This window comes from Meleagris gallopavo, chromosome 8, assembly GCF_905368555.1.
Source record: "Meleagris gallopavo chromosome 8, MGAL_WU_HG_1.1, whole genome shotgun sequence".
Lineage (NCBI taxonomy): Eukaryota > Metazoa > Chordata > Aves > Galliformes > Phasianidae > Meleagris > Meleagris gallopavo.
Genome location: NC_139411.1, coordinates 7,577,746 through 7,599,683, shown reverse-complemented (window position 1 = coordinate 7,599,683; position 21,938 = coordinate 7,577,746). Strand labels below are relative to the sequence as shown.

Sequence of the window (21,938 nt, the reverse complement as noted above, 5' to 3'; positions counted from 1 at the left end):
GAGCAGAATTTCACAGTCAAAATCTGTTAGATAAACCTGAGAGTTTTCTTTGAGAGAAACCTAATATTTCCATGCTTCTGATTTTAGCAGTGCCATTATTATTTGTTGCTGCGTAACTCATGTTCTACATTGCATACATGTTATGCTCAGAGGAGACAAATATAGTGGTTTTTTTTGTTCGGTAAAAAGTCTTCTGAGAGTTTACCTTCCTACTGATTCTGAGTGTAACATTAAGAAATAAGCACATTAAATATTATAAGCCATCCAGCCATAACATCTTGCTTTTCCTGTCTGATTCTTTGCTTTCTATTTCTCCTGTTTCTTTTCCACCGTAAATTGCTTTAGTCCAAAAGTCAGGTAAGAAGGCATGGCATCGTGTTACATCCTTCTGCTGCTGCCATTGCTCATCTTCATTTTATTCAGCATTAGAAAATGACATGCTTTTCTTTTGGGGCAGAGGGTAGAGGGTGGGAAGAGTTTGCTCAACCTTAGAGAATATCCGTTTGTTGTTCTAACAAATGTAACTTAATTTCATTATACCCTTCATCATGTGAGAGTTTGCTTAATGTATGCCTAGAGAATGTAATAAAGATCCTGTTTCTGCTTCCAGCACAAGGAAAAATGTGTGCCAAGGACTAGAAAAGTTCTGTTAACAACTACCAAGTGCATGAAACGAGTTGTAGAGTTTTGAGTCTGAACAGTGTTGCTAGTTCAAAGGTGTAACATGTTGTTGGATGTTGCTTTTTATTCACGTTTTATACTACTTTATTTTTTGTCACGTAGTGAGCATGTCTAGGCCTGCAGCATGTTTTTAGCACATATCATAATGTATCTTCCAGGGCTAAGTGTAACACGCTTCAGCGTTGATTTAATTGCAACGCATTCAGAGCAATCATTATTAATTTCTGAATAACCTAACGTGCACAAAACAATCCCCCAAATATTGGAATCCGTATTTAATCGTTAAGAAATAATTTTTTAATTTATTTCAAAATTCTCTCTCTTTTTTTTTTTTTCCTAAGTGAGTAACTAGGGTGTTTACAACAGAGTCAAAGTGGTTCAGCCACAAAGAGGGAAAACCACACATAAAACTTGCATTTAGTTGAACCTGACTCAGCAATCTGAGCCATGTGGGCAGGCACTATAAACTACCCACAGATCCACTAGGACCTGCCCTTATGTGTCTTGTTGCAGGATTAGGGCTTGAAGGCATTTGTCAAAATTCACCTAAATACTCAAATACACTTTCCTGGATTTATTCTTAAGCCATAACATTGCTACCAAAGCAGTAAACATCTGTTTCGGTTTTGTTTATGTATACTTTAGGCAAGTAAATATTTAAATACAGTTAAGTACTCACTATTCCATTTTTCCCTTGTATTTATTTCATATAGTATGTATATTTTTCCATCTATCCCTGGAAGTTGCATGTATTAATTTATTTTTTATTTTTTGTTCATCTCATTGTCATCTGCACGTTCTATGATAAATGGTAAATACAACAGCCTCCGCTCCTTCAGTTCGGATAGGTCCTACACGCTGAACAGAAGTTCTTATGCCCGAGACAGCATGATGATAGAAGAGCTGCTGGTACCAGCGAAGGATCAGGTATGTGCTGCCTTTTTGGCACCAGGTGTTTGTGCTCTGTGTTTGTAGGGGATGATAATCTGCAGCCCTCAGCTGTGCTTGCAGTGACTGTGACTACTCTTGACTGTTGAAAAAGGAGAAGAGCTGCAAGAAAGAAATCATGGGTTTGCCATATTGTGGCTTTGATTTTGCATCGGTGAGAGTATCTGTGAAATTAATTTACATGTATTTTCAGTGCCTTGTTAAGCTGCGAGCAATGTATTTTACACTAAACAACCGTTGTCTGCACCATAGAGACCAGGAATTGGGTCTTGCCAATTCTGTCCGTATGGAGAAGACTTCAACCACTGTCCTTGTTTTTCCACCCTTGGGAAAAATTTGGCCTTGTAATGATTAAGCTATTATCCACTAACCAGTTCGTGTCTCTTCCAAACATTTATGTAATGACTAATAAAAGAAACACAGAATCTTTTGACCTGATTACAGCGTGGGAAAGTATTTTGAAAAGCTAATGCTGGAGGTGATAGGGTGCTATATGCTTTGCTTTGTGAGCTCCAGCTTTTGGTGGACTTCCTTGAGACTTTTAAATCCAGTTGAGTTACTCATGAGTTTCTTCATCACAGAAGCCAGAGATCTGCTAGGAAGCTGGATAAAAACCCACAGAAAAGTTTTTACTTAGGAGTTAAAGAACTGTGGAGTGGAACTGTTATGTCCTAGGAAAGCACTAGATGGATTGCAATGGAATGCAGATTTTCTGCTATCAATTTTGCAGGGGTTCCATTCAGCAGCAGCAAGTATTCCTACACAGAGGTCTATAGATAGAATACTTTCACAGGGGAAAGGGTCCATGGGGTGAGACTCCAGCTTTTTAAATCTTTCTTGTATTAGTTCCGGTGTAGTGTAAATTGTCCAGTTTTACTACAGCTTTTGCACACAGTTTTGTTAGTATTCTGGCCATGGTTTAAATTCTATTCTCTCTTTAGCAAGTAAATGCATATAAGTCACTCCAAAAGTAATGCCTCCTACTTATTTCCATGGATGTCACCGGCCAACATAATACAATAGGAGGCATTAGCAACACCGTTTGTATATTATTAGATTGTAACTTCCAAGTGAAGTACCATAAGCCTTCAATAACCTTGATCTATAACAGCCAGCTCAGTAATAGTACTTCAGGCCTGAGAACCTAAAATTCCTTTGACAATTCCTTCTCCTAAGCCTTCATTAAATCTTCTTGATGTGATGGACTTAACATAGGAGAGGGAAGCCTTCCCTGCAGTCTGAGAACACATTTTGTTTTAGGATTCTGGTCGTTTTTGTGATTACCATCAGTTGATGGTATTGATGGCAGCTAGGGTGCATTTGATCAAATAACAAGACTTACAAGAAACATTGTGCTAAATAACTCCTAAAGAACATTGTTCAGAGTGTGTATTGTTAACCTGTTTTTGTTACAAAATACAACTTGACAATGAAAAGTGACTTCTCTGTGCGTGGAGAGGTTAAAGCAACACCACACTGCATACAGCAGCTCAACTTAGAGCAAATGTCATATTCTCTACAAATGGTTATGGACCTCCATGCTTTCTGGAGGATCTCTTGCAGTGGTGCCTCTTCACTTAAAAGTGTTAATGCTGAGCAGTAGTGATCAGGCTGTTTTCTTTGCATTTGTAATATTCATATTTTTTTAATTCTAGTTTTTGTCCAGCAGTGGTTGTGCAATTATTGCAGTTCAACTCTGGTCCAAATCTGTCATACAAAATGAAGTCAGACTGGGCGCCTGTCTTAACAGTCTAAATTTGCATGTTATGTTAGTCTTAATTCTTTAGACAAACTTCAAGTTTCTTGTATCCAGGAGGAGAGCAGGAAATGGTGAAGGTAGTGGTGAGAACAATGTCACTCCTAGTTCTAAGTTGTCTCAAGAGGTTTGTAAAACTATTTCCCCTGAAAACAAACAACAATAAAACAATTAATTATCTTCTTGAGAAAGAGGACACTGTTAACATTTTTTCTGCTTGTTAAGCTGAGAGCAATGTATGGCTTTTGCCAGCCTTGAAGTCTTGACAAAAAAGTCTGTCCTTGGGAATTTTCTTGTTCTTCAAGAAAGTTGTCAGCCCAACATACGAAAGGAAGTTGGATAGACTTTATGATGCTTTGGCTGAAGTGGGAAGAGTGCATCTGGAAGAGGGAGAATACTCCTGCCTTTGTTCTTCCCATCCCTCCTTCTGCACGTTACTGGGTTTCCAAGTAATCTCTGCTTTGACAGTGAAAAGGAAGAAGAGTCATCATGTTCCATCTATGAAAGTCATAGAAACAAAGTTCATTGTGGGTCAAAACCCTTATCTTAAAAGACCAGCTGGAAGCTCATACGTGTTAACGCTGTATTCAGGGGTATTGCATAGCTTAGAAGAAGTAACGAGCCATAACTTATTTGTATAAATGGCTTCTCTTCTGTTGTAAAGCATGTAGATATCTGCAGCTCTCAGGATAAAGGGAATTAATATTACCAGAAATAAAAGGATATTAAAGATGGACAACTGTCAGCTTGCTGCTAAGGTGGAATCAGAAGATCCCATGACCGCTTCTTCACCACACGACTGGGAGACTTGGAAGTCTAAAAAGAGTAACATGAGGAAGACTTAAGACTGTTTTTTGCTGATACTGGCTGCCATCATAAGGGGTTGGGTGTTTGAGAGGATTTTCTAAGAACTGCCAAAGAAGTCAAGACAATCTTCGTTGTTTGAACTTGGTTCTTTATTGCTGATTCTTTTCAACAGGGAAAGCTGAGTCCAGGCCGTACTGTGCCTCATAACCTGACTAGAGCAAAGTTAAAAATTTGTGTGTCCTAGTGCATTACCATGGATACAGTAACTCAGACCAGATCTGAGCGACATTCTCCATGGAATAATTTACATCAGCCACAGGCAGGATGAATCAGGCTGTCCATTGCATAGCAACTTGCTGAATCTCTTCTGTCTGGATAAATTCATCTGGGAGGAAGCATAAATTCTTCCATTTGCTGAACTCTGATATTACACAGCTTGGATGTTCGGTTATGCAACCAGCAGGATCCTTGACAACAGAACTGTGTCAGCATTTTAGTACATGCGATTGCATCTGACAGCAACACGCCCCCTACCAATGCATATTTAATCTCCCTCAGTCCAGGTAGGGAATGCTTTGCCCTGACCAAACCCGGGACAAATCTTGCAGTTTGCTATCACAGATGATGTACTGTCTTCTGGACTGCTCACACATACTGCAGCTTGCACTGGAAGATTTCTTTGCTGCCTGGAAAATCCAACACCTCAGCAGGTCAACGGAATGAGATCAGCAGATGTGTGCTGTGTGTAAGATGCTTTTGTCCAGCCATTAGCTTTTATTAGTCTGTTTCTCTGCCAAAATTGTTGGCTGCAGTTTTTTGCTTTTGCTGGCTGTAAACGTGCCCCAAAGATTTGTTCGAATGCACTTTGTCAGAAAGGATTGCACCAAAGAAGTTCACCTCATATACAGACACTGTAGGAATACAGCGAGGAGCCCTATGTGTACATGCAAGTAAACTTAAGGCAACTTAGGTGGGTATAGCAGCGTCTCTACCTAGATTAGATTGTTATAGAGAGGTGGTATTTCTTTGAAAATCATATGGCCCTACACTGCTGATGAATCTTTGGCATTTTTCATCTGTTACAGCTAATGTAATCCTGTGTTTTCTGTTTGCTTTTGTATGCCTGGACTGTCAGTGCAGTGACAGTTACAGCTCAATGGACATCTGAATGACAAACACTAGATTGTTTTTTCCTCCTTTCTAATGCATATCTTACAAAATCTATGTGGTGTGCTATTTTTTATTTATGTTTGTTTATCTAAATACTTACAACTTTTGATACCACATCTGGATCCCACTCTGGTGTCAAAAAGTAATCGTGTACTCAGTATGAGCTCTTACAAAGTTAAGTCACTTGGAACAACAGAAATCCACTGTGGCAGTTTTTCTCTCTAAACCACAGGCTCTTAAAGGCATGTGGAAGAGTCCCGTGTATTCTACTGGAAGGAGTTATAAAACTGTCTTCATTAAACTGAATTATAACACATTTTTCAAAGTAGTGCTAATTAAATTCAGTGCCGTTGCTTAATCACCATTGTTTTTAAACAGCATTAATTTTATCTGTTGTGTCTGTTGGCATATTTTGTGGTCAATGTGTGCCACACTTAGCAGTGTGTTTGCCTGTTACTGTTGTCTGTGCTTGAACCATCAGTCCTCAAGTGCGTACCTCACAGCACAAAGACTAGTAGAAGATCCTAATAAAAGAGCTTAAGGTAGCAAAAGAAGGAGGCATCGAAAATGTGCTACAGTGTCGGACAGATGATAAAGTGAAGCTGTCCCCTGCAGAAATTACTACTAATTGACAGTAAATTATAATCTTGACAACTGTGGGAGTAAGCCTGGGGTGCTTATTCCTTAATTGCAAGAAATGTCCAAAGAGTTTTCTGGAAACCCCAGAGTATCATAGAATCACAGAATGGCCTGGGTTGCAAAGGACCACAATGACCGTCTATTTCCAACCCCTTTGCTGTGTGCAGGGTGGCCAGCCACCAGAGCAGGCTGCCCAGAGCCACATCCAGCCTGGCCTTGAATGCCTCCAGGGATGAGGCATCCACAACCTCCTTGGGCAACCTGTTCCAGTGCCTCACCACCCTCTGTATGGAAAAAACTTCCTCCTAATATCTAACCTAAACCTCCCCTGTCTTAGTTTAAAACCATTCCCCTTTGTTTTATAACTATCCACCCACATAAACAGTCATTCCCCCTCCTGTTTGTATGCTCCCTTCAAATACTGGAAGGCCACAATGAGGTCTCCCTGGAGTAACGGGAACAGTGCAGGTTCTGACCAACAACAGATCAGTGTCTGCTTGCTTTTCTTGTGGAAGCTGTGTTTTGCTCAGGTTTGAGCGATAGTCACAGAATTTAATTTGAAAACAGCCCACGAGGTTTTAGTCTTCACAGTATGTGAGAAAGAAAGTGGATAAATCAGCCTGTAGTTAGTTACCTGTCAGCGGAAAACAACCTGCCTGGAGGAAAACCTGATGTTTTTAACACCATTTTGGCGGAGGATGGCTTGTGTGTTGCATGACGGTATCTTGACTTAGTTTTATTGGCATAACTTCTAATGGTGGTTCCATAAATGGTTTCATATTGCCCTGGAAATATAACCTAACAGTACTTACAGACATGATTTATTTAATTTCCTAGGGGAAAAAAGGAACGGGGGTGGGGGGGAACAAATATATATATATTTGCTACAAATGGCTTTGCTATACAGAAAATTTACAGAGTGAGACCTTGTTACAGGACATACAAAGCCTGCGTGTGCATGCTCATGTCTACAGGCAGCAGTCAGAACCAAATTAAGCCTCGATGTCAGTCAGATGGGACAGTTTAATTAGAACACTGGTGTGCCAGCACTACACAGGGTTATAACTATTTTTATACAGATGAGTAGGGATGGTGGCACGTCAGGATAGTGCCCGTGTTGATTGTACGGATAGAAGTTCTGCTCGAATAATGATCTTTGCAGTGGCATTTTCTGTGTGGGAATAATATGCTGCCTGTCTATATAGCATATGATTGTAGTACAAACTGTAATATTTTTTCAGTCTTCTTTGTGTGTGTAAATACAGATTGAAGAGAGGTGTACATGTAACTGAAGGAACTGGTGAGAGCTAGCAAAAGAAATTTTGAAAAGAAGTTTGAAGACATGGGATAAATTTCTCTCTGGGTTCCATATTTCTATTCAGGAATTTCTAGTAATTTAACACCTAGGATATCGGCTATATGGAAAGGGGACAGATCTAAATGTAAGGGAATTATACTAATAAGCTTGTATTTAAGACAAGTATTTTACATCTTATGTTTGTTTTTTTTTGTTTGTTTTTTAAGCACCTGACGTTTCAGAGGGAGTTTGATTCTGATTCTCTCAGACACTACAGTTGGGCTGCAGACACCTTGGACAATGTTAACCTTGTTTCAAGTCCCATCCATTCTGGGTAGGTCACTTAACAGATTTCCTTTATGTTTAAATGTGGAAATGTATTAGATGAAGAATATAGTGTTCTGTGATGGCTGATGACATGCCTGTTCTTGCTCCAGTTGAAGCCAGTGGCAAAATTCACACTGGCTTCAACGTGGGTGCTTAATAACAGGAGTCAGGCTAAATTGTTGCTTATCAAACCAAAACTTTGCTTCTGCGTTTATTTTCTGAATGCCAAAAACGTTGTAATCCCACAGGCTTCTCTTTTAATAGTCATGTTTTGCTTTTTCTGTTGCTTATGCTTTTAAGTGTCTTAAGGTGATTTTGTTTGAATTATATTAAATTATTTGAAGCATGAAGTCATAGCATTAATGCCTTTTGTTCTTTCTTCCAGGAAGAATGAGGGGCTTTAATTTCATCTTTTATATATGTCTTTATACTCCTATCTGTTCTCCAAAATACATGGTTTGACTTCAGTCATTTACACAAGAATCATCACTGTGCTGACAGTGCTTCTTGGCAGGAGCACACAAACCTGATTAAATGCAACAGGAATAATTTTGGAATGCACATTATAAAAATTTACAAATAAATATGTAGCTGAATATATATTGCATATAAGATTGTCCTCTATAAATCTTGATTGTATAAGATCGTATAATTTTCAAGATCAGGGCATAAAATGTCATATCTTTTTAATTTACTTCCCCACTTTGTGACTAATTACATTCTTAAATGAAAATGTCTCTGGCATAAACCAAACAATTTCAGTTCCAAGGTAGCAGAAAGTCCCACAGACCTAAAGCCACAGGCCCACAATAAGTGCAAACACTGCTTGAGCTGAATAGAACTATGCAATGGTGGGGTTTGAGGTCTTGATTTAATAGAACACTGCGTATGTTCAGTGCTAGAATTGAAATATCAGTAGCTTCATAATGAAAAGTTGAAGTCTGTTAGTATGGAAGGATGTGTTACCAAGGGACCTTAGAGAGCTCGGAGGCCACCCATTCTTTTATGGCAGGATAAAATGTAAGCAACCCATTCCTGAATTATGGTCAATTTCTTCATCGTCACTTAAGATCTATCATCTTCTAGTTTCTTTCTCTCACTGTCTGTTGTTACAATATTTCTTTCCTTGATATTCAATTTAAAGTCTCTTTGTTGCCAGTTAAGCCTATTTCTTGTCTTATTGCTGATAGCCGTGGAGTACAGTATCTTAGTAGTCTCTTTACAATGTTTTACGTTGTGGAAGATAGGGTCTCTTCTCTTTTGTAAACTATAATATCTCAGGTCTTGCTTAGGTGGTGCTTCCCACACACCACCGGATTCTTGCAGCTGTCCCCTGTCTCTCTCCTTTTTGATGTTCGATTGTTTCTAAGCCAGTTTGGGCACCAGGGTCCCGAAGAGGAGACATCATCTGTACTGACTAGGACAGGATTTCTATCTCTGCAGTCTGACACATGGCACAGCTAGTCCTAAGGAATCTCACAGTGACACTTAGTGTTTTGGTAATTGCAGCTTCTGTTGGTGGACATGTTTGACCTGCAAGCATTTCTTAGTTCCTTTCTGAAGTTCTGCAATCTAGGTATTTTTTACTATGTTTTGTGTTTATGTGTTTGGTTTCTTCTATTTGTACTTACCTTTATTGTATTTTAGATTGCTGGTATCAGAACCCATTTTAGCAAGATAGCTTTTAATTCTGCTCCTCTTTTCCAAAGTGTTATTCAGACCTTTCTGTCCAGTGCTCAAATCATGAATTAAGACTTTAGCTTGGTGCCTGGCCCTGGCCCAGGACAGTGCAGTGAAATTCCCACTTGAATTTTCCTTTCAGTTTGACAGGAAAACATAAAAGATTGCTCTTTTGAGGCTGTTTCTTAAGTGTTTATGCACTTACGTATACTATGCTTCATATGCTTACTGAAGTACAAATAGAGAATTTCCATACATCCACTGGATAAGTTGCCTGGTAAAAGAAGGTAGTTGATTCAATTTGATGTATGTTACTCTTGCAACAAATATTTTGGCTTTTTCTTGTTTTGAGAGTTGTTGATGGTAGTTGAGTTCTAATCACTGTATTATCCCTATACATTGGTTGTCATTGTCCCAGTAAATTGATTGTTGGATAATTTACTTCTGAACATTTGCAGTAATCAATGTTAGAGTGATGGCCTAAAATTTTCTAGCTCCTCTTCTTCCTGGTACAGAATAGAGCTGATGTTTCCCTTCTGCTGGTCCTCTGGGACCACTTTGTTCAGTGCACTCATTAATGCTTCCAACCCTCCAAAACGTACATTCTGTGGACATGGGATCTTTTACGTTAACTACTTGAGAATCCCCACCAATGCCTGCAGCTAAGGCTGCTGTTTGAAGGGGAAGGCCTGCAGACCTGCAGCTGTGCAGAAGACTGTGGGGCTGAAGAGGAGAAAGGAGATGGTAAGGGAGAGAAACCAAAACACTCCGTCACCAGGTATTGCTTTTCTGACCTGTCACATTTTATGGATAAAGTCGACCTGAAATGATACTGTGACTCAGTTCCTTTCTTAGTAAAAAAAACTCGTTGCTTGTTTCCTATCACGATCTCCGATAATAATATGATACTGTTTGGTTTTCCCCATTATCTTTATCTAGGGGCAATCAGCAGATGTTCATCTTGCATCTTCCAGTACCTTGGCATTTCTGAGAGGCATTAGAACATGAGTTCTCTTTTCTGAAAATCCACTCCTTTCCTGCTTAGTCCCCTCACCTGGTCCCTGCTTGTTCTGTGCCCTCAGGCAGAAATGTGACAGCTGGCTCCCCAGCTGCCAGCAGCCCTGGGGGTCGGGGTCACCCTGTGGCTGGAGCCTGACCTCACTGCCCTCCACATTCCTCATTCTCCTGAGCCTGCAGCATGCCATAGTGGGGCCACCCCTCTGCAGCCTGCTGCTTCGGCTTGCTCCTTTTCCCTTGCACCTGCTGCCAGAAGAGAGCACCGATGTTTCTTCCCATTTCTAAACTCAGGCAGAAGGGGAGTTTGTGGGAGCAGATTGTGTATATCCACCAATGTATCAGTGAAAGGGGAAGAGAGAAGGAAGTGCTGGCAGTAATTTTGACTCTTCTGGTTTTTCCTTTTTTTAAGCCAAGACAGTATTTAATGTTTTTCTTTCTGGGTGCAGGTAGACTGTTTTGCCAGCATGTTTTGAACAGAGTCCATTGTAAATAGGACATTGTAAATATGCTGTGAATTGTGTGGCCTCTGAAAGGGTAGATCCACTTCACCATGGTGACCTCCAGCTCTCAGATGTGAGACTTCTTGTGACCTTCTCCCAGTCAAATTGTGGCTGTGCTCTCTTTTTACTGCCCTTTTAAACTCCTTGATTTCCTGAGACCAAAGAAAGAAACGAATGTGTCACTCTCTCCCTTACTGAGAAACTCAAAAATGCGTGATCCAGTCTTGCAAAGTGTTGTATTCAAGTTAATTATTCCAACCTCTTTATAAAGAGAATCTATTTTTGAAAGCAGTGTCATGAATGGCAAAGGTTGATATTCCCTTCAGATACTCTGCCATACACATTTTATAAGCTATACTTTGGAAAATAAACCACTATAGAAAAGCACAATACCTGACTTTACATCACACAATGAAACTTGTTTTGGGAATCAAAGAAGTTATTTTAAAATAAAGTCTCTGTTGACCTGGGTAAATCTCACATGCTTTTCACTATTCCATGAACTTCTGTGTTTCTCAGAGAAGTTACAGGTTTGTGCTGACCAGTGAAATGAACACTTTCCTTCAGATAGGTTTTTTTTTTTTCATGAGTGGTGTATTTTATGTCATGGTTTGTGATATGCGAAGCAAAAGCCAAATCATTTTTAAAGCTGAACTTCAAACATGTTACTTTTGTTATTTTTTTCTGATTGATACTTTTCCTTTGCGCTTATTATTGATATTTTCTGTTGCTTGCCTCTAATTATCTTATATTAATTTTTCCCATTTGCTTTCTAAATTATTTTGCAGCTATTCCTCTCCACTTCCCCAGTATGATTCAAGGTGATAACTCTGTGCTTTCTGTGAATCCTCATTTTTTTTTTTCAAACTCGTTTCCCACAGTCAGAGTGTATGTAGACGTTTGTAGTGCATTCGCCCACATCCTCATCCCTTCCATATATTCAAGTAGAAATGCTCACCAGCATTTAGCATTTGTGTTTAGAGATCATACTGTAGTTTCCATTATTAGTACAGCATTAGTAAGCATCGACTACTAATCTTTGTGATAGAAAGTGCATGAAATATTGTTTAGAACTACTGTTATTGTTTGAAATGATAAAATACTAATCAGGGAACTAAACAGAGAATTACTATAATCTCAACAATAATTACTTTTATATGAGATCAATACACACCAAGACTGATCTGCGAAGGGTTTTATCTTCACTGAAGGCTGTAGTGTGGCGTAGACACCATCGCTGGCTGTAAGAGGGCTGGTTCCTTTGCTGGGGAGTGGACTTGTGCCAGGGTCTGATCTTCCCTTGCTGTGAGCATTGCTGAGCCCCCACGCTGGGCAGTGTAAGTGGCTGCCATCATACCCTGCCCACCTATCTCTGCACAAACTAAATAAATACACCTGGGAAGTCTGGGTCCAATTTTTGTAGCTACATCTAACTTCTATTGATTTTTGTATAACATGTCAGTTGATTTAGGTGCCTAGATTTTTAAAAATCTATGGTTACATACTTATATCTTTTAAATTATATGGATGCAGGGGCGTCTTATCTGAGTGGAAACTCTGGCGTTTTTGCATGAGATGGAGAACTTTTGTATTAATTATGAGCTGACTTAACATGCCAGTAATCACGTAGACGATAGGCAGCTCTCCAAAGCATTGCTTTGCACTGATCCATCAGGCCAAGCTCCCCGGAGGCCCCACCTCGCTGTGCACTCCAGCCAGATGTGCCCCTCAGCACAGCTGCCAGGGCCACCCTGAAGGGATGCTCCAGCCTCTCGCTCTGCGCTTCCCTCTCGACAGAATTGGTTCTCTCTTTCTGCAGACCAAAGCCAAGTGCATTTCTAAAAAGCTATCACGGTACAACTGTAGCAGATTCCTCTCAGTGTTTTCCCTTCAGTGAGCAAGGGCTGTGAATCCCTTCTCAGTATTTTACTTTGTTTCGTAGATGATAATGGATTGTCTTGAACTCCCTTAACTGCTAGTCACAAGCTGGCTCCTTGCCAGCTTTGAAGACCAACTGTAGCCTACTTTTCCACAGGTTCAGAGGCATCTGCCTCATCCCATCAGTGCTCACCATGAAGAGCAGTTGCAGGGTGAAAAAACAATGACTGGCTAGTAGCAATTAGTGAGCAAAGGGGAGTGAGGCCAGGCTCTCTGTAGCTGGTGTTTTTGCTTGTTTACAGCCCATTGTCTGCAAACTGAAAAGTTTCTAGTCAGTGGTTTGCAGGACATCTAACATCTTGTATCTATAAATATTAAGATTACTGTAACTTATACTGTAATTTAAGAAGTCATTAATATTGTTTTTGATATAGATAAAATATTGAAAGTGTTTGGATAACCATTCAGCAGACATTCTGCAGAAACATAATTCCTTTTATTAGGAATTGGACTACCTAGTGGCAGCGCTTGAATTTGTTCAGTGGTATACGTAGTGTTTTCTCTAGGAGAGAAATGTAGGCACAGTTTATTTGTATGAAAACTACTGTAAGATATGACAAATCATAGAATCATAGAATGGCTTGGGATAGAAACGACCTCAAGGATCAACAAGCTCCAACCCCCCTGTCGCATGCAGGGCCGCCCACCTCCTTATCTAATGCTAGACCAGACAAATATTGCTCCATGCTTCAGTCTTCTAAAGTATGTGCAGCACAAAGTCTGATAAATTAGAGTTAGGATCTTCTGGGAGGTGTGCTTTATCTTCCTGTCTCTATTGATGCATTTTAATTTAATTTGAAAAAGGGCTGCCTAGCAATTTTTTTCTATAATTCAGTTGGACAACTTTTTTCTTGCTTCATATGTTTACAGCTGACCTCCTTATGTGCCTGCCTCCTACAGAGCACTCAATACAAAGTTTTGATTATGCTCCTGCTTTTGTGCAAATTTTTCCCACCCACGTTGGTAGAACTTTCAAATGTGACTTTTGCAGGCCTTGCCACTTGCATGTCAGCTGTTACTTTTGATATCCTGCTGGTTTCAAAAGCAAATCAAACTTTCTTGCATAAATTCTCATGCATACTTAAAAGCACTTGGTTGTGTTGTTTTTGTTTTTGTTTTTTTAAAGAATCTTCATGAGCCCCCTGGATTATTGACTCTTAGCCTGCATTATGTTTACAGTAGGGAGCCAGGAAATAGAATGGATTCACCTTCTAGTCTTGTGAGGATTTAGTCTGTGAGATCTGGAAGTTTTGGCAACAGCCTTGAAAATACTGAAGCTATTCAGCAGATGTGCCAGCGATGTGAGCGTCTGTGCATCATACAGGAGCAAACAAACAAAAAAAATGGACAGGCACCAAGGCTGAATTTGTAACTCTTGTCCCTGTTGATGCTGGCCCGTTAACTGAATGTCTCTGTAGTTTATGTTCTAGAGAGAATGGAAGGTATTTTGGAACCCCAAAGGAGCACCCCAGTAACCCCTTAGCCTTGAAGTAACCTGTAGGTTTTGATCCCCTTAAACTGGAAGGAATATTTGCTGCAGTTTTGAAAGAGGGTGAAGTATGTTGCCAGCCCTGGAAGGAGACTCCAATTTGCTATCACTGTTGTGATTTGTTAAGGACAGTTATGCTTCACATACACTGCTTCTCAGCATTTCATAGATGAAATAATCCATGATTATTAGCAGTTATTCTTCTCAATATTATTATTATTTCCTTGCTATTAAAAATAATTCTATTTTAAATTCTACCATGTACTCTTTAAAAATGTAATTGCTTATTCTTTAATTATTAATTGGAAAATTTGGCATTGGAAAGAATGTTTTTTTTCCCCTAATGCAGCTTTTTGCTAAGGAATGTCATCTTGACAGAGGGCTAATGGCATGGTTTTCTCAAGAGTGTCAGCAATCTAAAGCTAGTTACATTCCTGATATTCTTATTCGTTCCCCATCAGCAGAAGCAACTGTAGGTTCGACTGTCACCCACAGTGCCAGCACTCTCTGTCAGCCAGCAGAAGTGTTTGCAGATGAGAATTTGAGGAGGTTGTGAAGACTGAGACCCCCAAAACAATACACACTTTTGATTCTCTGTTTTCTACACTGTCTGGTTCCTTTCTGCATGTGGGGCTACTTATTTATGGACAGCAGAGATAACAATAACAGAGGACTGACCTTAAATTCTAATAAGATGCTACTAATACACTACTTGTATACTCTCTAATCCAAATTACTTAGTAGCACCTGATCATTTCACTATAATACTGCTAGAGCTTTAGAAATTCCTGCTTTTCTTAACCAATAGTTAACATGTAAGTATAAATGTTAAAATAATTATGTTCTTCTTAGTTTATCTGGGACTGGGAGGACTTTTCTGATAAGCTTTTAAGATTGTGGCAGTTGACTTTTTGCTGATGTTTTTCCTGCTTATTTTATGACTGTTTTTAATGACTCATTTCCTTTTCCCTGCAGTTTCCTGGTTAGTTTTATGGTCGATGCACGTGGGGGTTCGATGAGAGGTAGTCGTCATCATGGAATGAGGATTATCATCCCACCACGCAAATGCACAGCACCAACCCGCATCACCTGCCGCTTGGTAAAGAGGCATAAGCTGGCCAGCCCACCACCAATGGTTGAAGGAGAAGGATTAGCAAGTAGACTTGTAGAAATGGGGCCAGCAGGGGCACAATTTTTAGGGTGAGTTCTTCTATGAATTTCATTGTTCACACTTGTGTTGCATCTTCCATTTCTGTTATTTTGTGGATCTAAGAAGTTAAACATTGACTTTACCTCATTTGACCGTGTAAGATTAGGTTACTTATCTTAAAATAGTAAAAAAAAAAAAAAAAAAAAAAAAAAAAAAAAAAAGCCAAACTGCAGTTTGTACCTTGAAAGTACCTTTGTGTTTTAAGAGGAGCTTTGCATCTATGATGACTGCAGGGAGAAGCCAAAGGTAAGGAAAGACACGAAAAGGCCAGATCCTGCCCCTAGCTACTCATGCAACCTCCCTTTGAAGTCAGGAGGACTTGTGAGCCTGTAACCCAGAGCAGGTTTTGACCCTCTCACTCACAGAGTGCCAGAGAAATGTCACTGTCACAGAAGTGCATCCTAAACAGTCACAAGGGCCCAAACATTGAGCTCAGTTCCCTGTGCCATAGTGCATACATGCTTCTGCCCAAGGTGCTGCGAGCTGCCTCTCTTCCTCCCAAGTAGCAAGGCCACTGAGGGTGATGGCAGAGCACTTAATATAGAGCGTCAAGGAGCACAAATGCTAGGAACTGACATTTTTTAAAGCTTAAAATAGGGGATACAATCCACTATGATGTGGCTTTTTTTTTTTCCTAATTATAAATTTTGTTCATTACTGTGAGTGGCACCCTAGTATAAACTGCCGGTTCTGTTGGGAATGACAGCTTGTTCCTAATTTCCCCTTCTTGTTTCTCTTCCTGCTGCATGGATGTTATTCAGTAAACTGCATCTTCCTAAATCTCCTCCCCCTCTAAATGAGGGCGAGAGCATGGTTAGCCGAATCCTGCAGCTTGGTCCACAAGGAACAAAATTTATTGGGTAGGATATATACAGAAAAGATACAGAATGTCTACAGTTTTTCTTTTGTTTCCAATTTTTCGTTACTCCCATTTATTTATTTATTTATTTAGTTTTCTAAAGCTTTCAGTTGACTTATGTCACTGAAAGAAAATCATAGTGGCTTGATTTAATATAGCTCTGCTACTACCTTGTGCTTACAGGCATGTAAAATTCACTGCCAGCATTCTGCTTTCATAACTTCTGTGCTTTTGTAATTTTTTAAATTTGAAGTGTTTCAACTGCATCAAATACATTTTAATACACAGTGACAGTCCTTTAATTTCAACCCTGTAGTAGAGAAGGTATTTACAGGCCTTGAGTGAGTCTGTTTTGGGAAGAGCATTGTGAAATGTGGTCGTATACAGTCTATTATTTATAAAAGATTATTTAAGATCTCATTGAGTGAATAACTTTATTTTAACAAGGCTGAAGAGATACTATTATTTTCAAACTGCAAGAGTCATCTTGTTAAAATAGATTTATAACGCCAAGAATGCAACCCAAAGGAGCTGCAGGGTATGGTCTAAAATGTAAAAATGTTTCTGTACATTTTTGACTGTTGTTTTCAAACCATACTGTGAAATTTACTGCATTAGATTTACAAAATATTGGTGAGTGTTTGATGTTCAATACCTGTTTAATACCTTCTCACTGAGTATTCTTGTTAAATGTCATGCACAAAATTGTGTGGTTTCTAAATATTTACAGAGACAGTATCTGAAATATTAGCCTGCAAAGATTGTACTACAGTGTTAGTTTTTCAGTTCAGACTCCTTTTGAACTAGAGAGTAAATATCTGAATATGTATTTGAATTTTTGGTATTTACTTGCTGTGCACAATAGGCAGCAGATACATTTCTATTTCTTGTTAAAAGATTCAAGATTGGAGTAACAGCCTGTATGTTCTTAAAAGCATCTAAAATACGTATGAATTAAACTGGCTTTTGATAATTTTTGTGGGGACAAACGGAGTATGAAATCTGGTTCTTCCAATTTATATTTTTCCCTGACATTGGCTGTTGTGATTTCTGTACTCAGATAATGGATTGGTTACTGCAGCCTAGCACCTTGCTGGTGTTTGATAGTGCAGAAGTGCTGCATACTCCTCCTGTCATGTGGTGTTTCTTTCAACTGAGTGAAACAAAGAGGTGAAATCTTTTACAACCTCTGTAGGAAAATGATGATACTGTCTATTTAAATGTCTGAAAGCTGCATAATCCATAGTTGTTCACTTACTGTGTGATTTCAGTCAGATGTCTTAGCGTACTTTAAAATGCATATCTTGCCTGTGAAGTGTTTGGCAAAAGTGTCTGTTTTGTAAAGGAATGGCACATGAAGTGAATGGTGGTTTCTGTCAGTTGTTCACAACTATTGTTCAGTAGTGCACTTGCGGTCCTCTGTTGAAGGTACATTGTCTGGTGACATAGGTGTACTATTAACCACCTTCCTGTTCCCTTTTCTTCCCCCAAAATGTTTGACAGTAACTTACCTAAATGTGGTTGCAATGTTGCTAAACTCAGAGAAATCCATTCTGTAAGGATCTAAACATTCCCTGGTGATGTTTACAGTGCAGATGCTGCAGCTGTGATTTTGGGTATGAGAACCAGAAAGTGAAACTAATGAGAAAAAACCTGTTGCTTTGTAAAGTTTGAGACTTGGTTTGAAATCTAAAAGCTACATGCTCACACAATTCCTGCTGCAGTCAATAGCATTTGCATGCATTCGAATAGCTGGGCTGTTTCTGAACTAAATTTGATCCCTTTAAATTCCTTGAGCCAATTCCAAATTTTGGCTATAATAATGCCAATTGAAAGTCAGCAGTGCTGCATGTTGTGGAGGCAGGGTTGGTTCGCCCACATTCTGGGATAAATGCACAGGGAGAATGGTCTTCAGCAAAATTTGTAGATGTTTTTTTCATGTAGGCAGTCATTTGAAAAGATTTATGAGCTATGTATGGATATTATCAAGTTATATATTATCTACAGTTTAAATGATAAAGGATTGTGCAGCTTTGGCAATTTTAAAAGCAGTTTTACTGTAACAATGCTTACTATTTAAAATGATTGTAGTTTTCTTAAGGATTTAACACCCATAGGAAAATTAAGGGCAGTAGGGAGTTACACGGTTTAAAAATAATTTGATTATTTTTTTGTCTAGTCCTGTCATAGTGGAAATCCCGCATTTTGGATCAATGCGAGGAAAGGAAAGAGAGTTAATCGTACTTCGAAGTGAAAATGGTGAAACATGGAAGGAGCACCAGTATGACAGCAAGCACGAAGACTTAACTGAAGTACTCAATGGCATGGATGAAGGTAAACATTTTCTCACAGCTTTAGCAGGCCTTACCTTTGTTAAGTCTTGCTAATGTAAGTAGACTGAAGTAACCTAAAATAAAACAGTGCAGAGGATATCTGATTTAGGGGAATACAGTGTGTTACCTATTAAAGAAATGGAAAGATTGCGTAGAGAAATGGTTCGGCACTGGCCTGGAGACATCCTAGAATAAATCTTAAGCTTTGGTCTGAAGTTGTGCCAAGTTTAAGCAAAGCTGCACAGTTGCTGTACAGCACAGAGTTGAGAATAACATCCCAGCTGGAGGTAAGTGCGTTTCTTCAGCTCAGATGGGGCCGTGTGAAGGTCATTCCAAGCCAAAGGTAACTATCAGTTCAATTTTCCCACAGATGCAGGCCTCAGCCTATAGTCCATTCTTCTTAGAATCGCTATTGTTAGAGGTCATCTCCCACAGATACACAACCTGCTGCCTTAGTGTCCATCTGGGAAGTCTGACTCCCTTGTTTTCTGTGGATATTGATGTTTGTGAGAGTCCCTGAAGAAGAGAGGGCTCAGCTGTACTCAGTGCATAAGAAGATACTGTGACAGATGGTCCCTGCGGACATGTCATGAGCAAAGCCAGGCTAGGGCTGCGGAGAGTCCTTGGCACCACTTCTTTCTTTTCCCAGCAAGTATTTTTCAGCACTTGTGTTGATAAAACATTACTCTAGCTCTTTGCATCTGACTGTGAATGAAATGGCCTGAAGTTTGGACTTCGATTTTCTATAAGGGTTTATCCACAGGATTTTCTCTGGATAACCTCTTCCAGAAAGTCACGGTGCAGTGAGGTACAAGCTGCAGGAAAGTTCTTCCATTATTGGCAGAAGTGTTTGAAGTAAATGATCAGTCTTGGATGGCAGCTATAAGTATCTGTGAGCCGGCTCTGCCTTTGGTCTTGGCCTTCCTTGTTTAAAGAGTGCAGCCTCAGTAAAAGGCGAGCTTTGGAAACATGGGCATCTCAGATATGAGATTAGCATCTTTACTAATCTGGATATCTGAGATAGGAATTTGCAGAATGGGCTAGTGTAGTATTGTCACTTTGAACTACTTGAGCTGCACCTAAGCATGTAAAAAGAGGAGGAGGTTGTGTTCATTACATGACTACTTGATGTAGCTGTACAGTAAATATAATGGAACCAACAAGCACTAAGGCAGAAGTTCTGCAGATGTTGGGTCACTGCGTTTGGAAAAATGTGATAAACCTTGTCACAGAAAAGTACCTAAAAGCAGTGAAGCATGACCAAGGATGGTATTGCTTGGGTAAGAACTGCTCCGGAATTGAAGGCAGTAGCCTTTCTGAAAGAAAGATCTCACCACTGCCTGCTCCTTCTCTGTGCACTAGAATACGAGACAGGAAATAAAAGCTTGGCATTTGGGTGAGGTATCCGTGCCTTGTCCATGATGAGGTAGTCAGAAATGATTAACAGTTCGCTCATTTGCTTTGTGTGCTTTCCAAGCTGAGTTGAGTTCAGTTTGGGAATAGGAAATGTAGGCACAAAGCACTGTTCTGAAGTGTTCCAACTCACATTGCTTATGAAGGAGGTCCCCAGAAGTGCCATATAGAAAAATCACATATTGAAAATAATTAAAATCACTTTGAGTGAGGTGGTCATGCAGTCTTCTGTATTTAGAGCCTGAAATAATAAGCTTCAAAATTTGGAGCCAAATTACAACTTCTAAGGACTTCAGGTGGCTCTTGCCTTCCAGGGTGCTGCTGTTTGAAATTAGTGCTCATAAGTATGGTCTGTGAGTCACAGAAAGTATCACGGGCACTGGGCATCTTAAACTCCAAGCCACAGAAAAGCAATCTACCAACACAGACAATCATTTATGAGAGAAAAAGGACAAAAAATACTGCGGTCATATTCAGAGCACTGTGTTGATTGCTTGTTCAATTCATTTTCTCTAAATCCTCCTTTAATTGGGAAAGAAAAACAAACAAAAACCCCTGCATTAAAATAGTACAAGGACCTTGAAAAAATTCTGTCCTGCTCAAAGGAGACCTTTTCTATTTAAAAAAAATTTCCAAGTGCTCACATGAAATACAGATTTCTAGAATTACAAGCATTTTTAATCTTATTTTTTTCTGGATTGTTGCAATATATCTCAGTTAGACTTGGCTCTGAAGCAGTGTTTTGTATCTCAGAAGCCATGGCATTGGAAGAAGTTGATTCCAGATATGAAATCTGGAGGCAGAAGCAATCTTTGAACTGAAGTCAAAAAGTAATCATCTAGGTGCTCAGTAATTTCTAAAAATTTAATGTCTCACTGGACAAAAATTCATCTGCACAGTCATCTCCAAGTAACATGCTGCAGGAATAGCCATTTTTTCTTTTAAAAGCAGTTGTTCTATTTCATGTTAGATGTGCTGTGTTTCACTGGTTCTTTCTGTCTGTTTGGAAGGAGCACAGTCAGACTTGTGTTCTCGACTCGTTGATGTGCTGACTTTTAAAGATGCAGTCTGCTTTTCTGGTTTGATTGTCCTTTTCCCTGCTCTGCTTAGCCAGTGGGGATGAGAGTGAGGACATCTTTGCTTTCCCTCCGTGGGGACTACTGAAAATCTGCCTGTTCTTTACTGGAAGCAGCACCATCTGCTGGAAAAACTCGTCACAGGCTCACAATAATCCAGAACAGGAGGCAATACTTCAGGGTACTAAATGTAGAATTAAATAATAGCAAAACTTGGCTTTTATTAGCATGGAAGAGCAGTAAATTGTGATGAAAAGAGTCAGTTCCTTTGGTACCATCAGATTTCTGTTTAGATTAATTTTATTTCATTCTGTTTAATTAATTTTTTTTTAGAAGATAGTGCTGTACCTGGGCAAATGTTCCCTGTATTGCATCAGCATTACATGGGTTCCTTTTTGGAATAGAATGAGCTTGATTACAGATGTGAGGGTAGTAGTTCACAGCTCTTGCCTCTACTACATTTATTTAAAATAAAATCAAGTAAAATATATGTGTATATACACACACACACACACACACACACACACACATATATGAAAAAGCTCTCTGTCTTATAAATAGGTTACATTTAATCAGGTCTTCTTTTAGGTCTAATGTTTGTTTTCTTTTTACGTTCTTTGCTCCTTTTACAGGCGCCTTTCTGTACTTGTAGACAAACTGGGCATAAATGCATACACCAGGGTAGCTAAACTTTGGACATTTGCAAGCTAGTGAGTGAGTCAAGCAATGCATGTATTTGTGGCTACAGTATGCTTGCAGCTGCACGTTGTGGGTTCAGATGTGAAGCAGGAGTATTTG

General features: G+C 39.4%; 1 protein-coding gene across 1 annotated transcript in view; it reads left to right on the top strand.

The window, feature by feature from the left end:
• Window positions 1-21,938, top strand: part of ANK3 (ankyrin 3) — a 197,366-nt gene that overhangs the window by 125,756 nt on the left and 49,672 nt on the right. The window contains exons 25-29 of the mRNA XM_085229413.1: window positions 1,506-1,608; window positions 7,526-7,632; window positions 11,611-11,643; window positions 15,225-15,449; window positions 18,498-18,652. Coding sequence (XP_085085539.1) covers window positions 1,506-1,608; window positions 7,526-7,632; window positions 11,611-11,643; window positions 15,225-15,449; window positions 18,498-18,652 — 623 coding nt within the window. The remainder of the gene's footprint in view (window positions 1-1,505; window positions 1,609-7,525; window positions 7,633-11,610; window positions 11,644-15,224; window positions 15,450-18,497; window positions 18,653-21,938) is intronic.